This window comes from Eretmochelys imbricata, chromosome 3 (assembly GCF_965152235.1).
Source record: "Eretmochelys imbricata isolate rEreImb1 chromosome 3, rEreImb1.hap1, whole genome shotgun sequence".
In the NCBI taxonomy this organism is placed as follows: Eukaryota; Metazoa; Chordata; order Testudines; family Cheloniidae; genus Eretmochelys; species Eretmochelys imbricata.
The window spans coordinates 208,126,236-208,148,273 of record NC_135574.1 but is presented as its reverse complement, the minus strand read 5'-3'; the positions used below and the strand labels follow the sequence as shown (position 1 = coordinate 208,148,273).

The following is a 22,038-nucleotide window of genomic DNA, read 5'->3' as shown; positions in this document are numbered from 1 at the left end:
TTAGGGGAGGGTTGTTTGCAGAAGTGCTCGGTAAGTGCTCTGTCTCCCGAAGACATTCAGGAAACGACTATCCTCATGCCAGGGAGAGTACAATGTTAGGGATGGATGTGTGCTTCTGCCAGGGGCTGGCATTTGCATGACCGTGAGGCTCCCCAAGCAACAAACTGACCCAGGGATGGTCCCAAAGACATGCACAGGACATAGTAAGGCCACGCCTTGCCCCATGGGACCCTCCCTCGGGCCAGTGAGCAGTCCCAGGTGGCCCATCTCCTCCCAACACCTCTGCAGAAATGTGTGCCGCAGTGTGGGGCTGTAGCCACTGTGGGCAGGCTGGAACCACTGGAAACAATCACTGGACAAACCGCATCAGGGTGACAAGGCCAGGCGCCCCTCTGGGTTCTGTTCCCGTAGAACCTGCGTCAGCTGTAAGGCCCCACAAGGGCTTAGAGACATGCAGCCAATACACAGAACCCTGGCAACATCCTGTCTGCTGTGCATCCGCTCCTGGGAGCTGGGCCTACAGTTATGGGCGAGGGGTCGCTGGGGACAGATACAGCAGTAGCAGGAGACCTGGAGACAATGGGCTTGTGGGTGACTTGCTTCTAATGTGCCAAGCGGCCCCAGTCTCCAGCAGGCTGTCAGATGCAGGCTTCTCCCATGTTCCTTGTGCACCAAATTGCCCCTTCCTAGCTGCTCCTTGAGTGCCCGGGCTTGGATCCAGGTGCGTGGCTGCTCAGCGCTGCCGGCCAGTGCCAGGTTTGGTTGAATGGTTGGTTTTCTCTCTAACTTACAGCCATGCTTAGATCGTACAACTGCCTCTCAGTGCACAGCACAGCTCTGAGGGGAGGAGTGTGCACGGGGCAGTCACACAGCCATCTATGGACTCCTGTGTGAGACGTGAATGGGTGGGGAGGAGGAAGGCAGCTGGGAGGAAAGCTCTCCGAGCCAGCCCGCTGGTGGAGGAAAGGAGCTGTGGAGAGCCAGAGTAGAGCTAAGGGCCCTGACCCTCACATGCTTTTATCCAGCCCTCACTCATAAACATCTGGTGGGACTTGGCTTGTGCCAGCCTGGCAGCTGACTGTTCTAACAGTCCCGGCAGCACTTGGTGAGTGGAGGGGCTCCGTCAACCCAGTATGGCCTGCGTACCATGAGCTAACTCAGAGGAGAACTCCAGGAATCCTGTGAATCTGCTAAAGCTCTGACCAGACATCGTGCATGCGAGTGAATCGTGCTGAGCCATGCAGGGTGTCTGAGGAGGTGCAGCTCACTGCAGTACCAGCTGGCAATAGCCACAGGTGGTGGTGTGTAGATACAGGACCCACTCCTGGTCCCGCTGAACTCCCTTGGACCTCTGTGAGCCTGGCCTCCAGTTCTATTTGGTACTTACATGTGAGATTAGCTGCAATCCTGTCTCCTTACAGCAGTACCTTCCTGGAGTTATCCATTCATCTAGCGCGCTACCGTCCTGTCCCAGCATCTCCCAGGTGCTGGCAGTCTCTCACGCCTCCTCACCAAGAGGATTAGACTGCCCTTATGGATGACTGAATTTATCAGCATGCGGTTGCTGCTAGCGTGTGTGAGTGTGTGAGTGTGTGTGTGTGCACACAAGTGCTACTTTGTGTGTTCGTGTGCCTGGCTTTCTGTTACTGAAGCAGGAAGGAGCCTTTATCCAAACCCAGATAACAGACTCCAAAAGTAAAGATGTCTCAAAGCAGCAGGTTAAGTGACTACAGCCTTCCAGTTGCTGCCCAGGATAGAAACACAAATTCATGTGCGCTCCAGGATTTTGGCTACCGGTCCCCTCTGCACACTTTGGCATTTCTTGTAGCATGTTCCTCATTCTTGCCAGCGTGCCAGGAGCTGTACATGAAGCGGATAAAAACAGTCCCTGTCTGAGGAACTGACACAGAGAGGAGAAGACACTCTGCATAGCCCATGGTGCTGTTAGCTATTCTTCTTCTTCATCTTCATCTTTCCCAGATACACATCACTGAGTTGGAGAGGGATTTTTCATGACCTGTGTCTCTGGGTTTCATGGAAGAATTGATTCTTTAGGACAGGTTTGAATGAGCAAGAGGCCTGGTGCAGTAGAACTGGGAGTTTGGTCCGTGCACAAGGAGCATGATGAAAGGAGGCACAAAGCCATGGGTAGGAGAAGGAAGAAGGGGGATAAAATCATTGACACCCCAAAGAGTACAAGGTAGGAGGTGACAGTAGATGCAGGCAGAGCTGTGCATTGCCTAGGGGGAGAGGATGAGCCGCTGAGCTTGATGCTCAAGGCAAGGGGGAGTCATAGGAGGGATTCAAAGAGGAGAGTGATGAGGGAATTGGGATGGGGGAGGAAGCTGCAGTAATCACAGTGGGATATGTCCAGGGCAGGGACATGCCTGAGCTGCTGGGATGGAAGGGAAGGGTCCTGGAGGGAGAAACAGCAAAGCTAATAATAGCTAGGGTGTGAGGGAGGAGCTGAAAATGCTCTGAAGCTCCTGGCCCTGCGAGATGGCGAGGAGAGTGGTGGTGATATGGCCGAGGAGAGGGGCAGAAGTGGGGAGTAGGTTGTGGAGGATAAAGAGCCCTGTTTTGGCCATGTTGAGTGTAGCCTGGCCGTGAGCTACTCAGGTGTTGTCAGAGAGACGGGCACAGGGCTGGGCAGAGGCAAACACGTGGGTGATTGAATCCTCAGCACCGATATGGTACCATGGCTGAATCCATGCAAGCAGATGAAGCCACTCCGGAGTTAGATGTGCAGCTAGAAGATCAGGGGACCAAGGACAAAGCCGACAGGGAGCAGAGACAGGACCTACTAAGGGATGCTGGAAGTGCAGTTGAAGAGGTGAGAGGAGAACCAAGAGCCAGCAGAGCCATGAAAGCACTATGCAGTGTTGTGTGCACTGTTAACAGCAGCCAACCTTCCCCCTAGAGGTGGCCGCAGTCAAGCATTTGACAGGTGGGAAGTGCCAGGTTTATGGTGGTTTGTGCAACCTTAATTCTGCCCCTTTGTGTGCCTGTGCTGTGCACTGAGTGAGGCATGGTCCTGGGGGAAAATAGTGGGTGCTTATGTAATTAAAGGCCGTCTCCTAGTGCGTGCACACAAGGGGCCAGAACTGAGACTGCACAGGCAGCTCTATATCTGGCATGTCATGAGTTTCAACTGCTCGGCTCTGCAGCCTGGCTATCATTCTTTTGACACCCCCTTTTTCTGGAATGTCCTGGGTTATCTGTAAATGGTAAAAATAAACCCCATTGTATGCAACTGAAACAGGGCAGGGTTTGAGCCCCAGTCCTTGAGGCCCCAGCACAGGCCGCTGTCCGTGGAGCTACAGGGCTAACGGCATGAGACGGCTGCTTTTCCAGGAGGAGGATGGGCCTCTGGTGCCCCGTGGTGTGTCTGGGGCGTAGCCAAGAGGCTCCCAGTGCAGCAGTGAGAGACTCTTGCCCCACATGATAGCACCAGAGTGAGGTATGGACTGTTGGGGCCATGTGCTGGCTCCAGAGGGATGGCTGGAGGGAGCCCCGCTCAGCTCTCTTCCCTCTGCCCCTGGGATCGGAGGACTTCCTGCCCCTTGTGGTGCTCTCAGAATGGGGCATGGGCTGCTGGGGCCATGGACCAAGTCCAGTGTGGTCAGGTGCAGGGGAACATGGTACAGGTCTCTCCATCCCACCCCTGCCGCTGCAGTAGTTGTGACAGCTCCCAGGCATTCCCAGTGTGTGCTAGGCATCCTAAATACCGGAGCCCCGGCTGGCTCCCCATATGTCCATGCATATCTATATAGACAGACTGCACACACCCATGAATCACGACACTGCTGAAATGCAGTCACAACCAGGGCAGTGAAACAGGAAAGCTGTTCAACATGCCTGGAAACAACAGGCATCGGTCTAGGACAGGAAGTGAAGGGATACCAGGGGCAGCTAGAACCACAGGGGGAAGTGAGGATGGGAGAATATAATTACCCTATTTGGAGCTTTTCAGGACCATGGGGTGCCACCCAACTCTTGTGAAATGTGTCGCAAGACCCTGTAACCCACACTGAGAAAAGAGAGGAACGAAGGAAATGGTGGGTAATGCCACGCGAGCAGGAAGAGACTTGGGTAGGGGCTTCTCTTGTGAGAAGGACTCTGCGCATTCCCCGGCTTTCCTCTGACGTGCATTTGGGTGGATTTTCCTTGGTGAGTTATTTTCAGATGTTCATCAACACATTCAGCATACCTAGTCAGCCAGCCCCTCCGCCTGCTGTCTCTGCCCAGACCCCAAGAGATTCACCTTCTTTCTATTCACTTGCACCGAGCTGAGCTAGCCAGATAGTCTTCACTGTAAACCGTGGCCATGGGGCAGAGGCAAGACAGGCCCCACCAGGGCTGCAGGGGCCACTGCGGCGCCTTCTCCCCCTCCTGTCCCTCTGGCCCCCATTCAAAATAAGTGTCCACTGCCTCTGACATGGGCCACTCTTTGCTTGTCTGCCTCAGTAGGTCTGATAAAGACTTTTCCTGCAGAGCCTCTGCTGCAACTGTCCTGTTTCTTTGCTAGTCCTGCAGCCATTTGTTTGCCTGTGGCTGTCGGGCTGGGGACGTCATGCCTGGTGCATCATTGAGAACTGTAAGCCAGGGCTAAACAATGTAGAAAAAGCAACTTTTTAACAACATGCCTGGTGAACAGTGGTGAGGAGCCGATGTGTGGCTGGTGTAGGGGGAGAGGGGGCTCGTGCCTCCTAGCCCCAGGGCTGCTGGGCCCAGCTCAGCCCAGCCCACACTGCAGGCTACATGGAGTTTCTATACAGCCCTGAGGGCTGCCCAAACTTGTGCCTTTGGGTGATCGCAGCAGCTCAGAGCAGCCAGGGCACAGGAATGTGCTGACTGCCCCCACCCCCTGCCTCTGGGGGTGCCCACCCAAAGGGCTTCCTGCTCCTAAGGAAGGTGCAGAGCCCGCTCTCTACTCCCACAATGGACCTCCCGCAGCAGGGCTGTTCCCTGAGAGGGAGGGGAATCATGGATTTTGGCACACTGCTTGGGCTGGCACAAAGGAGCCGTGGCACAGAGGTGTTTCCCTGGGCTTCCTTGGTGGGTAGCAAAGGTACTAACGAGTGGGTTGCGGCTGTGAGTTGGGGTCTGGGAGTGAATTCCCATTTCTAGACACGGATGTGTGAGTCTCCTGGCACTTACATGCTTTAAACCCACCGGAGTCACAGCTTGGAAAGCAGGGGGGCCCCAGCCCAAGTGCACGGGGAACCCCAGTGCTCACAGCCAGCCCCAGCTCTCTGACAGTGCTTCACAGTTGCTCTCTACAGGTCTCCTCCTCACCAGAGTAAGCTCCCATCTGCTCCCTGACACCAATCCCCAGAGACAGCCTGGGAGAACGGACGACTAACAGTTTGCCCTAAAGCTCCCCAAATCCGGGCTCTGCCAAACCACAGCTAAGAAACCCTCCTGCAGATAACCCTGCCTACTGAGATCTTTCCACTGAGAGATCATTGCTGAGAGATCACTGGGGGCTGTTCGCTCCCAAACTGTGATGACCATAACCACCGTGGCATCACGCAGGGAAGGGGGTGTCTCTCAGGTAGCCAGGACCTCAGTCATTTAGGGCTTTATTGATCACAACCAGCACCTTAAATGTCACCAAGAAATCATCTGGTATCCAGACAAATTGTGGTCTGCCCTGGAGTCCTCGCTGCAGAACCTGGACACCACGTTCTGCATTAGCTGCAACAGAAGCAATCAGAGCTTGCTGGGACTAAGAGGTGGATAAAGGGCCACGCTTCCAGAAAAGGCACGCTGCTCCCTTATTAGACTGAGCTGAGAAGCTCGTGACACTGAAAGTACTGAAGGGCAGGCGCAATCCATCCATTGCAGGTGCTGAGATAACTTTGTCCTGTTCCGCTTACTTCTCCCCTCCTATAGGCATTAAAACTGTCCTGGTTAGCTTGGGCTCCTTTGGGCACCGAGTTATTCCACCAGCAGGATCAGGCATCAGCTAGGACTGTGTGCCACCAGCATACAGAAGACCTCACATTCACCTTCTTGACAACCCCATCCGCATGTTAACCAGAGGGGGGAAGACAGAACCGTCTGGTGCTTTGCTAGGGTCTGCGAGCATAGCAGCACACCTCACGCACAGTGGCAGTGAAGACAGCTGGTAGTCTGGAAAGAACTGGCATGGACATGTTTATCTTTATCTGCCACTGGCAGGAAGTTATTAGCTAATTCCCTAGCAGAGTTCCTGTACGATACCCACCGCTACCACCCAGCTCTATGTGTAGGTATATGGGTGTTGGAGTATGGAGTATGTTGAGGGGATTACAAACTGGGGTTAGCTCAGGGGCTCTCTCTGCGGCCTCTGCCTATGGATGCTGGTGGAACAGGGCTGGTGCATAAATAATGATGCCCACAACTTGAACACTGCGTGCACTGCGTGGTCGTCCCATCTCAAAAAAAGCTCTATTGGAATTGGAAAAGGTTCAGAAAAGGGCAACAAAAATGATTATGGGTATGGAATGGCTTCTATGTGAGGAGAGATTAATAAGACTGGGACTCTTCAGCTTGGAAGAGAGACAACTAAGGGGGGATAGGATAAAGGTCTATAAAATCATGACTGGTGTGGAGAAGTAAATAAGGAAGTGTTATTTACTCCTTCTCATAACATAAGAACTAGGCATCACCAAATGAAACTAATAGGCAGCAAGTTTAAAACAAACAAAAGGAAGTATTTCTTCACACAACACACAGTCAACCTGTGGAACTCCTTGCCAGAGGATGTTGTGAAGGCCAGGACTATAACGGTTCAAAAAAGAACTAGATAAGTTCATGGAGGATAGGTCCATCAATGGTTATTAGCCGGGATGGGCAGGGATGGTGTCCCTAGCCTCTGTTTGCCAGAAGCTGGGAATGGGTGACAAGGGTGGATCACTTGAGGATTCCCTGTTCTGTTCATTCCCTCTGGGGCAGCTGGCATTGGCCACTGTCAGAAGACAGGACACTGGGCTAGATGGACATTGGTCTGACCCAGTATGTCCGTTCTTATGTTGTTTTTCTTTTTCAAGTTTGTTTTCTGGAGCGTTTGTTCTTCTGGGTGTGGTTGAGAGCTGAACGTGGTGTGTGTTGTACCTGCAGAGCAGGGGCAGTGCCTCTTTGCCCTCCCCCTACCCCCCCACACTCCCCTTGCCCTCGTGGTTCCTAAAAGTCCCCTGACCCTACCTCATGCTCTCACTACTTTGCATCCTCTCTATAACTCTTGTGTCATGCAGCAGGTGCCTGGGAAGTGGGGTGTATGAAGCAGGCGTGTGGGGGCGCTGACTTTCTGTCTGAGTTACCACGCAGACACGTCTGCAACTGGTTCTGCCCTGTCGAGTGTAGGTTTGAGCACCTTGTAGTGCAGGCTGTGAACACACGCTGGCTGGTGGGTTTTTTGTTTTTAGCTGCCTGGGTTGGTTCATTGGAATCTCGGACCCCGCTCTGGAACAACATTCCTGAGAGACTAAAGTTGAGTCACCAAAGAAAAACACCCAGGCCTGACTCTGAGCCCTAGTGCGGCCCAGTCTGGAACCGCAGTGTGGCTTCCCTGGAAAGGCTGGATGGTGCTGGTGCCGTATCTGTGATCCACCACATCTGGCCGTGCACAGCTATGAACGCCGAATCTAGCCAGAGCAAACCACCTTTACTGCTAATGCTCCAAAGCTCCCCAGCCCTTTCCCGCCGACAGAGCTCTCGACAGGTACTGCGGGTAGCATGGGTGAGAGACCCAGGTGCGAGCTTTCCCTGCTTCTGCTTTCTGCATGGCCTGGCCTGATTGACTTGTGGGGTACCTGGTGTGGCGCTGCCTGCCGGGGGCTGCAGCCCAAAGCGACTCTGTCCACCATGCATGGAGAGGTGCAGGGGCTGAGAAGGACTTTCCCTGCATTGCTTGGCCCCGTGTCAGGGGGCCTCTGTGGCTGCAGGCACCAGAACTGTGAGCAGGGAGACTGACAAAGCTCCCGCTGCCGGCAGCCCGGCTGTATGAAGGAGGGAGCTGTCCTCCTGGGACAGAGGGGGGAGAGAGGCTAAGGGTGACAGGGGCAGGTAGGGTGGGGGTCTGGGCAGGGGTCAGGGCCTGGCCGAGGATGACGGGCTGCAGGGGGCAGGGACAGAAGAGGACAGGTTGGAAGGGGGCTGAGCAGTACTAAGGGAACAGAGCAGAAGAAGGGAGTATAGGATGCAGGGGCAAAATGGAGGAGGCTGCCTCAGACTCTCCTGCCCCTGCCCCCCTTCCCCGCTCCAAAAGACCCTGGGTGCTCTGTCCCCCACCACCTGCCCCTCTGGTCCCTAATATCTTCCTCTGGGTCCCCAGTCACCCCAGGTCCCCCACATTCCCCTGCTGCTACTGGCTCTGACGGAGGGGCTGGTGCCTTCACCCAGGCCTGCCCCGCCCCACTGCCCAGGGGCACTCCATGGGGGCCTAGGAAACCATTCCCCACTGGTGAGAGACGGGCCATGCTGTGCAGCAGGCAGGCTGCGTGGATCCTGTTCAGTAGATGGGAAGCGGGATGTACCCACGCTGCCCCAACCTGTGTAAGTGCCATCAAGCTGGAGGGAAGTCATGGAGTGAGAGACTGAAAGCTGTGTCTGGGTGTCTGCCAGCCGAGAGAGAGAGAGAGAGAGAGAGAGAGAGAATATTTCTTCCAAGAGATCATGCCTGTAGAGTATCATAAAATATCAGGGTTGCAAGGGACCTCAGGAGGTCATCTAGTCCAACCCCTGCTCAAAGCAGGATCAATCCCCAGTTTTTGCCCCAGATCCCTAAATGGCCCCCTCAAGGATTGAACTCACAAGCCTGGGTTTAGCAGGCCAATGCTCAAACCACTGAGCTTTCCTTCCCTCCACACCCCGCCCCCCTCCGTGAGAAGAAGCTCTTTGGATTCTGGGCTCTATACGTGGAACCAAATGGCCTTTGCAGTCAGAGGGTCAGGGAAGAAAGACAGGAATTTATATAAAGTATAGCTCGTTTACATGTATCAACTAGAGCTCTGGCTCATGGCAATCCAGACTGACAGTTCAGTAGTAGTTACCCAGCTACTGGATTCTGCCTCCTCCCTGCCCCTCCGTGAGCGGTATACTGCACACAGGTCTGCCCAGAACAGAATTATATGACAAGTCCTAGTACCAAGTGACAGGCAATGAGTGGCCGTGCCGAACAGATATCAATGAGAGGAGGTAGGAGCGCCTTCCCATCCATTAACACCGGCATAAATTCCATAAACATATTGAGTCCTTGGTTCCTCAGTGCTTTGGCAGTAGAGTTCAGGCATGCAATTAAAGGAGACACTGCTGTACTCCCCAGACAGTCCCAGCCCACCCCAAAAGGCAGCCATACCTCACCATGCTTGATGGGTATAGAAGGGTACCTCAGACACCTTTTATGGGCTGGGGGAAGGAGTCCCTGGGGTGAGGGTCCTTGGCCTGTGTTATGCAGGAGCTCAGGCTGGATGATCTAATGGTGCCCTGAGAAGCACTTATAAGCCTAAACACACTCCATCGCTGACAGGGAAGGGACAACGAGTCTGCCAAGTGCAGAAAGCAGGAGTCGCAGCACTAGGGTCAGCTGAACCAAATGAAGGACATGCACAGTCATCTGAACTTTTACAGCAAGTACCCAAATGGGAGGTTGGTGCCTGGGTGAGACAAGTGCGTGTGCTGGCTGGGATTTGTCGGTCTTGGCATAGAGATAAGGTCCCGTCCTCAAGAACTGACCATGTACCTACCAAAGGGATGTGGGAGGGGATACTGGAAGGCCATGTGATCAGGTGAGGTGGCTCAGCCGCTGTCTACGTGTGCTTGTTTGCGCCAGGAGGACAGGCTTGGCGTGGGACAAGATGCAGCTGAACTTCCCCACCAAGTCATGGTACCCTCCCACACCCCTTTGCTCGGATTGTACTGTCAGCTCTCCAGGGGAGCGCCGAGTCCTTCTCCGAGACGTGTCTGTCCAGGAGGGGCATGAAGGAGGAGAGGATAGAGCCTTTACTGGGAAGGATGCTGCTTTGGGGGAAAGGTGCCTCCTGCCCGCTGGAGACCTGACGGCTCTGTGAGTGGACTTGAGAGACAAGCATGCTCCTCGGGGCTCAGGCAGACAGCTGTGGAAAGGGGAGGAGCAGGTTAGCATTCCCAAGTCCCCTGAAGCTAAAGAACCAGAGAACGTGGCTGGAAAGCCTCCATTTCCCTCAGCACCTAGGGAAGGCTGGGTGCTGTTCCTGAAGGGGTGTGTCGGTTTCCATAGCAGTCAGTGGTGTGCTGAAGTCCCGCCCATATAAAGCAATATATTGTCATGGGTGAGTGGGGGCATGGGTGCAGGAAGAGGCCTGTTGGGGATGGACTGGGGCAGGGTGGAGTGATGGCAAACCCGAGCGTATCTTAGAGCCCCCAGGCTCCTGGCCTGCCCAGGGTCAGAGAAGGGGCTTACAGCTCCCTCCTCCCTGGGCTCCACTCTGGACAGGCCCTTTAACGTCCTTTGAGAAATGGCTGCAGTGGTCACTCCGCACTGACTGCCTTTCAGGCAGCCCCTGATTCTCCACGTGCCCAGGGTCGGTGCCCCAAGCCTGCGCCTGTTGGGGTGAAGGGCAGAGGCGGCGCACCGTGATTTCAGTGGCACAGGCAAGAGAAAGGACTGATCAGTCCACTCGCAGGAGGGTTCACTGGCGAATCCCAGGGCGAGCCGTCAAGCCCCAGAAAGGAGCCTGCCACCAGACCTGGCTAGTCAGGGAATGTGATGGTATCGGCTGTGAGGGTTTCCTCTGTCCTAGCAGAGAGTTTCCGCCAGTGCCCAGCTGCTGGCTGTTACCTGTACGTAAGGTGTCTGAATGGCCCAGCTGCAGTGCCAAGATGAAAGGTGCAGAGAAGCAGGTGATGGAGGTGGCTTGAGGAGCCAGTGCCTGCCAGCGGGGGCAGGGGGCTGGGTGCAGGAGTCCTACACCCCCTCTCTCCGTCACGCTCCCACGTCACTGGGGAAGGCAGGACGGCCCCGCTCCCCTGATGCAATCTGAGTGCAGGTGGAAGTTGTCCCGTAGGGTCTCCAGGCAGCCTGACCCAGGTTACAAAGGCAGAGCAGTCAGTGAGGTCAGCCAAGAGCGGAAGCACTTGCCACCCGCCAGCGAAGATGTCTGCAGCATGCGCAGCACAAACCAGGAGCGAGTCAAGTCTTTGCCTGACACCTTTCCCTCCACTCTTCTTGGTCTTTTTCAGTTGGAGGAGGACAGGCATTCTCAGCACTCCCTCCCGAGGTACAGCCCCCTCAGAAGACTGGCGTCCTCCGTTTTCTCCTCCTCAGCCCTGGAGACAGAACACTACCCTCAGCTCGGTGGCACTTTCATACAGCGCAGCCGGTCAGCGGAGAGCAGCCCCGTGCGCGTGCCCCACCGCAGGCACATGCCCCTCACGGCAGGAAACCACAGACTCATGCCTTCTGTCCTCCGCATTTCCAGGTCCCAGCTCCAGCAGGTGTGGGCCCGCTTCACCCATAAAACATAGCCCGTCCGGAGGAGCAGCAGCCTCCGTAATGCAATAATAATGCCCACCTCCCCACAGTGCGTCACCACTTAATGCAATACTGAATCCCAGACAACATGGCCTAAGGTACTGTAACTTCCAACGCCCCCTCAGCCAGACCCAGGCAAGAGCAAACGCAGACTGAGAACACCTGCCTCTCCAGCCATCCAACACGCCGGGCGAGGCTGCATCCCGGCTGAAGATGGATGGGAATAGCCCCGGTGAAGGTCATGTATTAGAGGGCTGGCTCCGGAGCTCCTCTGCTGGGCTCCGTGGTGGTATCGTGCAACCACGGGGTCGTGAGTTCCCGGCTGCCTCACGGACCACGGGCACACGCCAAACACGTCTTCAGGTTAGGCCCGGAGTGCAGAGGCAGTGCAGGTTCAGAGAGCGCCCACTCCGGTAAAATCCAGGTCAGGTTTGTCATCATTAGTCTGTTACACTGGGCCAAATCTGGGGGCCATCTGACTCAGCCTGGATTCAGGTAGAGGCCCCCTGGACGTTTGGCTGAGTTAGTCCCTCAGGATTTGTCTCTCTGTGTGGAGTCCTGGTCACCGTTGCTCCGAAATCCCAGAATGTTTGTTGCAGTCTGTTTTTCACACGGTGACCACACCTTTCTGTCCCCTGTGACTGTGTCTCTGGTGTGTGACAGTGAGCCTGTTTGTTCTCCCCTCCTACAGCTGCTCCAAACCTACCTGCCTTGCCCCGGGAATGCTGCCAAGTGTAGTGGGCTAGTAAGGGTTTTCCTTACCGGCCCAGCTGTAGATCGCTGTATTCAAAAACCCCTGAAGCTTTAGGCACCTCTGGCTTTTCATAGGTGAACCAGCACACCCACCTTGCCGTGTCCATTCTTGTGATAGCTCTGATTTTGCTTTGGTGTGTTTTGGCAATGAGCTGGTGAGCATACTGAGTCCCAGGATAGCTGTTCTCAGCTGTCACATGAGGAAAAGAGGGAAGTAACTTCCGGGAATTCTAAGTACTATTTTGCTGCTTCTCTAGAGACCTTGCTGCCTGGCACACGCTCCTGGTGCCCCAGGAGAGCCAATGTCCCAAGGCATGCCAGTTTTCTTTCTCTTACTAGTTAGATCAGGTTTCTTGTGGGACTTGGACCTCACCACCCGCTGCACAGAGCCCCAGGACACCCTGTCCGAAACAGTGCCTGGAGTCGGAGGGGCTCGGGAACGTCAGGGGTGACTGAAATTGTCACCAGAACCCTGGTGTCATCTGTCAACGTTCTCTGCGGAATATTGCGCCTCCCAGTGTGACTGCAGTGTGAGGACAGGCTTGGATCACAGCCCATGGTAGCTGAGTGAATGCAGTATTTCTCTTCTCTTGAACTGAGCCTTTGGTCTGTTCTTCTGAGAGAAGATGGGTTGTGACGATGCAAGTGAGTGCTGGTCTATAAAAGGAGAGGGGCACTGGTGAGGCTTAGGGGTTTAGAGGGATGTGAGCCCAGAGGAGAGGATTCTGGAGAAGGAACTGAGCCCAGGGTGCTGACAACAAAGTTATGGGGAGCTCAGCCAGCAGAGAATGTGCTGGTGTGACCAGGCAGGACACAGCTGGGTGTTAAGAGAGAGATACTGAATTCTAATACTGACCTTGTACGGCATCAGAGGGCTGTTTCAGACTGAATCACCAGGAATGCTTCCTTCTCAGTTGTGGTCCATGCATGTCCCCATGGGAGTCCTCCATTCATCTCTTTGGATTTGTGATGTGTGCAGCCTTTTTGTGTTAGTTCAAAAACTTCAACTGCAGTTTGGGGTTTAGTCCTATCATCAGAAAGGCATTGGTCACTGCCAGAGGGGGAAAACCAGACTAGATGGACCAATGTTCTAATTCAATTTGGCAGCTCCTGTTAGGTGTAGAAACCAGGGGAGAACAAGCTTTCGCTCCCCTCGAGAATAATGTTCTGGGAGATGGTTTCTGAAGGACTGATCGGCTCTGATTTTTTTTCTTTGTATGTTCATAACATTTGCTTTTACTGGACAGCATGTTCTTGAGCCTACAGCGTTACTAAAGCTACACATGTGAAAATCAGCCACATTGGAGAACTCGCACCCAAGAGTGTTAAAGGAGTTGGCCAAAGACCTGTCCAGACAGCTGATGTGAATTTTTAAAAGTCATGGAAAATTAGAGTAGTTACAGAGGATTGGAAGAACCCAATGTTCTGCCAGTTAATAAATGAGATGGCTAGCATAATTACAGGCCTTTAATTATCAGGGCCAGATTAAACTTTTCTGGGCCTGGCGCCAAACATATTTGTGGGCCCCCATGGGGGCAAAGGATCATGGTGTGGGGAGGTCGGTCCCCAGAGCAAGGGGCCAGCCAGGGGCATTGGGGCATAGCATGGAGGGGTCAGCTCCGCTCCACCCCGCCCACTGCAAGGGCACTGTGTACAAACCGGCGGTTGCCAGACACACACTGGCCCGCCCAGCCCTGTGCTGCCAGCATGCCCCTTCCCTTCAGGGTGGGCCCGTGCCGTGCCACACAGCCCCCGACTCCATATGCCCAGCGTTCCCCGGAACTGCTATGCCCAGCATTCCCCCGCCCCCCCACAGACCCTCCACACAAATGCACAGCGGCCTGCACACTACCACCCCTGCCCAGCACGCCCCCACAGCCCACCACCACGACTACACAGCACCCCCCCAGACCCCCCCACTGCCCAGCATCCCAACACACAGACCTCCCCCACCGCCCCCCAAGAGACCTCCCACTGGCCAGCAGGCCCCCCCACACCTCCAGAGACCTCCCTCACACCCTGCCCCCTGCCACACTCACCGGTCCTGCTGGAAGGTGATGGTGTCTTCCAGGCTGGGCTGGCAGCGTGGCCGGGGCCGGTTCAGTGCCAGGGCGGGGAATCGCTCCGGCCTCTTGAGAGTGGCGGGATTAGCCAGGCCAGGGTCTGCCCCTGCCCCAGCCGGGCTCTCTCAGGACCCACCTGCCTGGTGAGAGGGTGACAATACGTCCCCGTTTGGCCGGGACAGTTCCCTTGTTAAGCTCTGTCCCGGCCGTTCTGACTTTTTTGACAAAAACAGGCATTTATCCTGTTTGCTCTTGACAACTGATCAGCTGGCAAGAGCAAACAAACAAATGCCCAGTTTACCAAGAAAGTCTGGTGCGCCCTCCTGGCAGGGCATGGAGGAATGTGTGTGTGGGGCGGGTGGCGACGCGAGGTGTCAGGCAATGGGGCTTGGGGGGATCAGCCCCAGTCCCAGGTAGAATAGAACTTGGGGGGTGGGGGGGTTAGGGGCTAGCCACAGCCCCTGGCAGTGTTGCGGGGAGCTGGGGATGAGGAGGGGTCAGCCCTAGTCCTGGTGGCGGCATGCAGAGCTCGGGGGCGGAGGGGGGGTCAGCCCCTGGCTGCAGTGTGGGAAGCTGTGGGGGAGGGGTCAGCCCCTGGCCATGGCACGGGGAGCTCAGGGAGGGGAGGAGGGGTCAGCCCCTGGCAGCGCGGAGCCTGGGGGGATCAGCAGCCCCTGCCAGGCGGCACAGGGCTCCAGCTCTCTCAGCCCCAGCTGCCGCCAGGGGGCAGAGAGGAGCCCTCGACTGGCCTGCGATCCAACAGGAGAGGGCAGGGGGCAGAGGCGGGGGGGCAGAGAAGAGCTGGCGGGGCCTTGGAGTGCAGCCCAAGCAGAGCGGGCCGGGCCGGGGCCCCTTTGGAGCCTGGGCCTGGTGCCATGTTGAACCCGGTATTGTTAATTATCAGTCCCAGGCAAAATAATGGGATGGCTGACATATGACTCGTCCAGAAAGATTACAGAACTGTAATAAAACTAATGCCAGTCACTGTGGTTTCATGTAAAACAGGTCTTCTCAAAGAACCTTGGTACTGTTCTTTGACAGGATCACCAGGCTGGATGATAAAAGTAGCTGCCCTGACATGATATACTTAAACTTCTCTAAGGCATTTGACCTAATACTGCAAGAGTCTGATTAAAAAATTAATTAATAGATTGAAAACTTGCTAATGCAGCTCTCAAATGTATTTGTAAATGGGAATCATCGACAAATGGGCATGGTTCTCGTTGGGACCCCCAGGATCTGATTGTGGCCAATGCCATTCAGTATTTTACCAGTGATCTGGAAAAAAGTATAAAATCTTTGTGGGTAAAGTTTGCTGGTGACACAGATTGGTGGGATGGTAAATAATGATAAGGACCAGGCGGTCATACTGAGCGGTCGGGATCACTTGGTAAGCTGAGTGAAGTCAAACAAATATGCACTTTAGAACAGCCAAAGGCAAGGCCAGGCACCAAGGTGCAAAGAGTGTAGGTCACACCGATAGGATGGGGATGCGTATCCAGGAAAGCAGGGACTTGACAAGGATTTGGGAATTGTGGTAGTTAACCAAGTGAATGTGAGCTCCCAGTGGGAAGCTGGGGCAGAAAGAGTGCAATGCGATTCTGGGGCATGTAAGCAGAGGGATGCTGAGAAGAAGCCAGGAGGCGGTGTTACCTTTGCGTACGGTACCAGGGAGACCATTACTGGATACTGTGTCCAGTTCTGGTGTCTATACTTTTAAAATGGTGTTGGAAAATTGGAAGACGATCAGAAAAGAGTTATAAGCATTATTTCAGGTCTGGAAAACCTGCCTTGTATGAGACTGAAGGCACTCAGTCGATTTAGCTCATCAAAGACAAGGTTAAGAGGCGACAGATCACAGTCTCTGAGTACCTCCCTGGAGAGATCCTGGAGGGCTTGTTAATTCAGCAGATGGGCAGAAGGAGATCCAATGGCTGGACATTGAAGTCAGCCAAGTTCAAACTGGAAATAAGATGCACATTGTTAATGTTTTTAATTTGTCAGCTGTAGATAACCATTGGACCGGCTTACCAAGGGATGCCGGGAAAGTGCCAGCATTTACATTGGGATTGGATTGGGGCTCGAAAAGGTCTACGAAAGTGGGGGGAAGCAACCAAAACAAGCCATATCTGAGTGGTTCAGCACCCAGTCCATCAGTGTCACCCACTCCAATTTGGTCCAGCCGCCCCCTCGGTCACACCAGCAGGGGAAAGGCCTCTGCTGTTATGCCCCACACACTTGGTCAGGGGCTATGGAGGGGCTGCCCCCCATTCAGCCCCTTCTGAGTTCAGGTTCTCAAAAATGAGTGAGCATAGCCCGCCTGTTTAAAGAGTTGTGAGGAGGGGAGTGGTCCTTTGCCCACCCCACCCGATCGCCGGCACCTATGGATTGGATGTCTTTGTAAGGGACAGGCTATTGGCTGGCTGCAGGAGTGGGTGAGGGTCTCTGGCCTGTGCTGTACAGGAGGTCAGACGGTTGGGGAGAATGGTTCCTTCTGGTCCTGAAAACGTAGAGATTGACCAGGCAGGTGCTAACTGGGGGGCTCTTGCTGTTACAGGGACATGGGGTGCGGTTTTGGGTTTGTTTGGTCAGATTATTATTTATTCACAGACTCAACAAAGCACAGGGAGCAGCACTGGGGGATCCCCAGTTGTAGGGAGAGGGGGTGGCAGAGATGGTGGCGGCCAAGAATTTTCAAGTAGCAACTTTTTCATTACAGGATTCTAAAAAAAAACCTTATCCGCCATGTGAGAGGGCAGGCCCCTAACGCCTCCCAGGTTCGTGCATTGCAGCAGTTCTCAGACCGAGGGCTGGGACCCCAAAGTGGGTCAGGACCCATTTTAATAGGGTCACCACGGCTGGCTTAGACTTGCGGGAGCCTGGGGCTCAAGCCCAAGTCCCACTGCCCGGGGCCAAAGCTGAAACCCAAGAGCTTCAGCCCTGGGCAGCAAGGCTCAGATTACAGGCCCCCCAGCCCAGGGCTGAAGCCCTTGGGCTTGGGTTTTGGACCCCTGCCTGGGGTGGTGGGGCTCAGGCTTCGGTCCCCCTCCTGGGGTCATGTTGTAATTTTTGTTGTCAGAAGGGAGTCGCGGTGCATTGAAGTTTGAGAAGCCTGGTATATTGTAATCACAGGTGCAAATGTTTAAATGAGCAATTGACAAATATTAAACTTCAAACCTCAGAAAAAAGTGAGTTGCAGCCAGGGTGTGTGTAAGGAGTTTGTTGTCTGAGTCAGATTTTCCCAGGTGCCTGCTACCTCTCAGAATTAACTCGCCGGCTGCAGCCAGTGGAAGAAAACTCGCTCTTCATGAAGTCAGACTCTGGTGCCTTCTATCCGTGTGCGTTAGCCAGGGGTGCTTGTTTCCTGAATGAGCAGCGTTCTGTTGTTGTTGGCCTGTGCCCCATTCTGCACAGCACGTGTTCCATGTCGGTATTTACCAGTCTTATTCAAAATAAGCCCCACTAACCTTGCGAGGACACAGTGGGGTAGGATCCAGTGCAGATCAAATTGTACGTATCTGCAGAAACCTGTCTATCTTATAACCTGGTTTCCATGTGTGGGCTGGGCCCCCTCAGTTCCTTCTTTTCTATGCCCAACACCCATAGTCTTCCATCCCTTCATCCCATAGCAAAGAGCTGATGAGACCTTGCCTTTTAATCCCGCTCTGTGAAAATGGTTCTATAAATGCTTGAGTGAAGCTAATTTAGGACGCTCTAGGCAAAGGCCTCCAATCTCCCTCCTCCATTGTCTGGATCACACCATCCTTGGTGAGTCATTAGCCCTCGTTTGAGTTGGTGCATTAGTCTCCTTCAAAGACCTTATAGAGCGCAGGGGAAGGCTCTGAGCGCTGTCACGGGAAGCTCTCTGCCAGCCCTTGCCTGCTGCAGTTAGACCCACACGGACTCTGCTGCTGGGGAAGTTAATCTTTGGTGGCCTGCGTCTGAAGCAGGTAAACAAAAGCCAGCAGCCAAAGAGGCTTGGCAAGGAAGGGAATATCAGCCCTTCTTCTGCAAATGTGACCCGTTTGGGGTGCTTCCCACCACAGTTGTAGTCACCTTCTGCCCAGGCTGCGTGGTGTCTAAGCAGGGGGCTGTGCTGCTGCCCTGCTGCTTTCATCCCTTGCCCACGTCCCTTTTAGCGGCACGGCTGCTAGGGTGCAGGAGAGGAGCCCGTGGTGGTAGTGTGGTGAACGGCACCCCCACACACACACACACAATGAGTGTCTCTCACTCTGTCACCCTTCTCTGCCCACGGGGTAGGACCAAACGACAAGGTGTTGCCCGAGGCTGCTGCCAGGGGTGTTCTGAAAGGGGCAGGCCTCGTCAGTTTTCCTATGTGGGGCAGGGGAGGGCCGGGCCCCCTGGATATGGTGAGTTCCAGACGCAGCTGCAGCCTTCCTCCCAGCATCCCCTTAAAGCTGTCTCTCCTGGCAGGGGGGCACCAGGCCAGAGGCATCTGCCTAGCCTAGCCCTGCTGCCAGCCTAGCTAAGTCACCACTAGTGCATTGCCTTGCCCGTGACCAGAGGGATGGGCAAGGCATTTTCCTGCCAAGCTGACACTAGTCCAAAGATTCAGACAGATCCCTCTGGCTATAGCTATGGATCCAGGCATAGACTAGAGAGTTATTTGCCTTCTGGTTTGTGAACTTGGTGTCCAGGGTGGGTGTGAGTAATTCAGGGTCAAAATTCAATCCGAAATGCACATGCAAAAATGCGGCTTCCACGCTGGCTACAGGGCAGGGCTCCCTGCGCTCCATCCCTCTCCCTTATCACTGGCCTGTCTTCCTTCCTAGCCCGCTCAGTCACCTCCCCAGATGACATTCCCTCCTTGGTGCTCCCTGGTTTCCTGTCCTCACCCCACAGATTCACCTGGCCCTGCACAATTCTTATCTGCTATCCCCAAACCCCCCGTGCATCCCCCTAGTCTGCCCCTGTCCCCCACAGCCTGCCCCCCTACCCCCATATTCCCCTACACCCCCTCAGCCTGTCTCCTGCCCCCCACATTCCCCTGCACACCTCAGAGTCTGATTTCGGGGGTGGGGGGGGTCTAGGAGACTGGCTTTATGCTTTTGCAAACTTGCTCCCTTCCCTTGCTGAAGTGGAGAAGCTCTGTTTAAATGGCATTTTCGCAGCTGGCACCTCGCTGGGGAGGAATGTCTCTTAACACTGGCGGGGTGGGGGGAGAAGCACAGCTCCTCCGAGCCACTTCACTGCTTTGCTGACACCACCCACGACGCTGCAGCTGCAGGGTGATGGGGTTCCTGCCGCTGAGCTGATTCAAAGGCCTGTTAATAATCCTCATTTCAAAGGGTTGTGACTGACAGCTGCGATACGGGGAAACAAAACTAAAGCTCCAGGCGGTGTTTGCTCTGTGCCTCAAACTAACCAAACCACTTCATCCAAAAGGGCGCTGCCCGACTCCGTTCCCCTGCACTGCCATGTGCTGGTGGCCTTGAGGATTTGACCTGTCCATTGTCTTTGGTTGCACAGAGCAGTTGTCTGGCAGGACATGGCAGTGGCAGTCACCTGCTCTGAGAGCTGGGGGCCTTTGTTTCAGAGCTGAGGCTTTCTAGTTAGACTAGGGGCAAGAAGTGACCCTCGGCACTTTAGCCTTTTCTCCATTGCACAGGTTTCCTCAGGGAATTGGGGTGTAGGGACTGGGGCACTGCACTTTTCAGACAGTTTGTAACAGAGCAAAGCCATTTAGAGACGGGGAACTGGAGAGCTCTTCCTGTCTGATTGACAGGTAGTTCTCAGAGCTCCAGAGAAAAATTGGAAGTCTTTCCATTGTCTGAGCTTTAAAAAGCCCATTTCAGAGTTTATTCAGTAATAGTAGAGTGTTTTACCTTTCAGTAGCACACCCCATCCCAAATGATCCCAAAGCACTTTACAAAGTGTATAGATATGTGATAGGAATCACTTCTCCTCCCATTTAAATGCCCGCATCCCAGGAGATCCTGACCGAAGAAAGAATTTGACACTTCAGGGAGAATTTCAGGAGGCAGAGTGTAATTACCCATGTTGGAAGAAACTAGGCTGGGACTTGGGGGCTAATATCTGGACTATCCCAAAAAGCATCCCTGGGTTTCACTGTTCGCAAGTGGTCAGGATCGCCGGTGTGTGTCTCATACAGAAATGTACTACCCTGAATCCAGAGCCATGATCTTGGGGAAAGGAATGAGTGAAAGAAGAAATCATTTATATTTTAGATTCTTTGATGTTGAACAGCTGAATAATAAACAGGCTACCCGCCAGCATCTCTGAAACTAGCACTGAAATCAATGCCCGGTCTTTTCCCTCCTGCATCGTCATTTTCTGACACGCTTCCTCTGCATGTTATTAGCACTTAGTTCACTTTGACCTGTGTGTTCTGCATTTAAGTGCTCACTGGTGGCACAAGAGTACTCTAGCAAGGCTAGGGTAGGGTTTCTATTGCTCATGAACATGGCCTGGGGAGGAGATCCATCACGTAAAGTCATTCGGCCCAGTGAAACTGGCATCTCTTCAGTGGGATAGAGGGAATCTCTCCACTCCCCGGCCACATGAGCTGTACTGTGTTAGGACTGTATCATTAACCCGTAACGCTTTCTCTGCTAGATAATAGGAGGTGTAGCGGAGAGCCTTGACCTGCCCCAATCAGATCTTTACCTTGAGCTGAGGCACTTTCTAAGTAGCTTGCACTGCATAGTTGGAAGCCCTCTTATCCTAGTGTGTTCAAGGTGGAAATCTCTTTGGTGATCAATGATGTGGAGATAATTGCTGGCCAAATTCTAGCATTGCTCAGGGCTAAGGGACAGAGCTGCCTGCCAGGGTATGTCTAGGCGGCAGCAGCAAGCCTCGGCGCCTGAGTCAGCTGACCCAGGTTTGTGCAGTGGGGCTGAAAATGGCTGTGTAGTTGTTCCCGCTCGGGCTGGAGCCCAGGCTCGGGGCCCAGGCAGGAATGTCTACTCTGCTATGTTTAGCCCTGTAGCAGGAGCCCAGGGGCCCCTGTCAGTTGCCCTGATAGGTTCTGAGACTCGCTGCAGCGGGAGTGGGTTTTTGTGGTGTAGACGTGCCTTGAGAGGCTTGCTGATAAAAGCGGGATTGTGTTTTCTGCCGGACAAGGTCTGAAGCCCTGAAAATCCCTAAACGCCTCTTTCTGCTTCTAGTAAACAAACAACCCCAAATACTTCTCAACTTGAAAACGTGGGGTGCCTTTCTTCCTAGCTTGGCTGCCCTCCATCTGCCCTCCCTCCACGCACGGATAGGTGGGTACGTCCGGGTCACTGGAGAGGCTGGCCAATATAAGCCAAATATGCTTCCCCCCCCCCTTGCCCCCGTGGTGATGGTGTTTTTTTTGCTGGAGCTTCCATTGCTGATTGTGTGGCAGTACGGCCCGTGTCTACGAGCCCTGCGTGGAGTGCGATGGGCCAGGTCTATCACAGCGGCGTAACACAGGCTTTCTTCTCTGGCAGTGCCAGTGGCCTGTGCACATCAATGCAAGTACCCCAAGGGCTATTGCAAAGGAGGAACCTCAGTGAAACAAAGGGCCATACCCTTGTCATGTCTGGTTTTGAGTGGATTATCCGGCCCTATGTGTGTATGCAGATTAGAGCAAAGGGCCTGGAGCCTAGTCAATCCCTTGTTTAGTACAGTGTCTCATAGCACGTTGATGTCTCCAGTGACAGAATGCTGTGAAGGGGAGGGGGTGCTGTCACTTGGGACCAGCTGGGGTTGAGTCCATGA

General features: G+C 54.3%; 1 protein-coding gene across 1 annotated transcript in view; it reads left to right on the top strand.

The window, feature by feature from the left end:
* Positions 1 to 22,038, top strand: part of TTBK1 (tau tubulin kinase 1) — a 120,663-nt gene that overhangs the window by 84,920 nt on the left and 13,705 nt on the right. Inside the window, exon 13 of the mRNA XM_077812083.1 lies at positions 11,220 to 11,243. Coding sequence (XP_077668209.1) covers positions 11,220 to 11,243 — 24 coding nt within the window. The remainder of the gene's footprint in view (positions 1 to 11,219; positions 11,244 to 22,038) is intronic.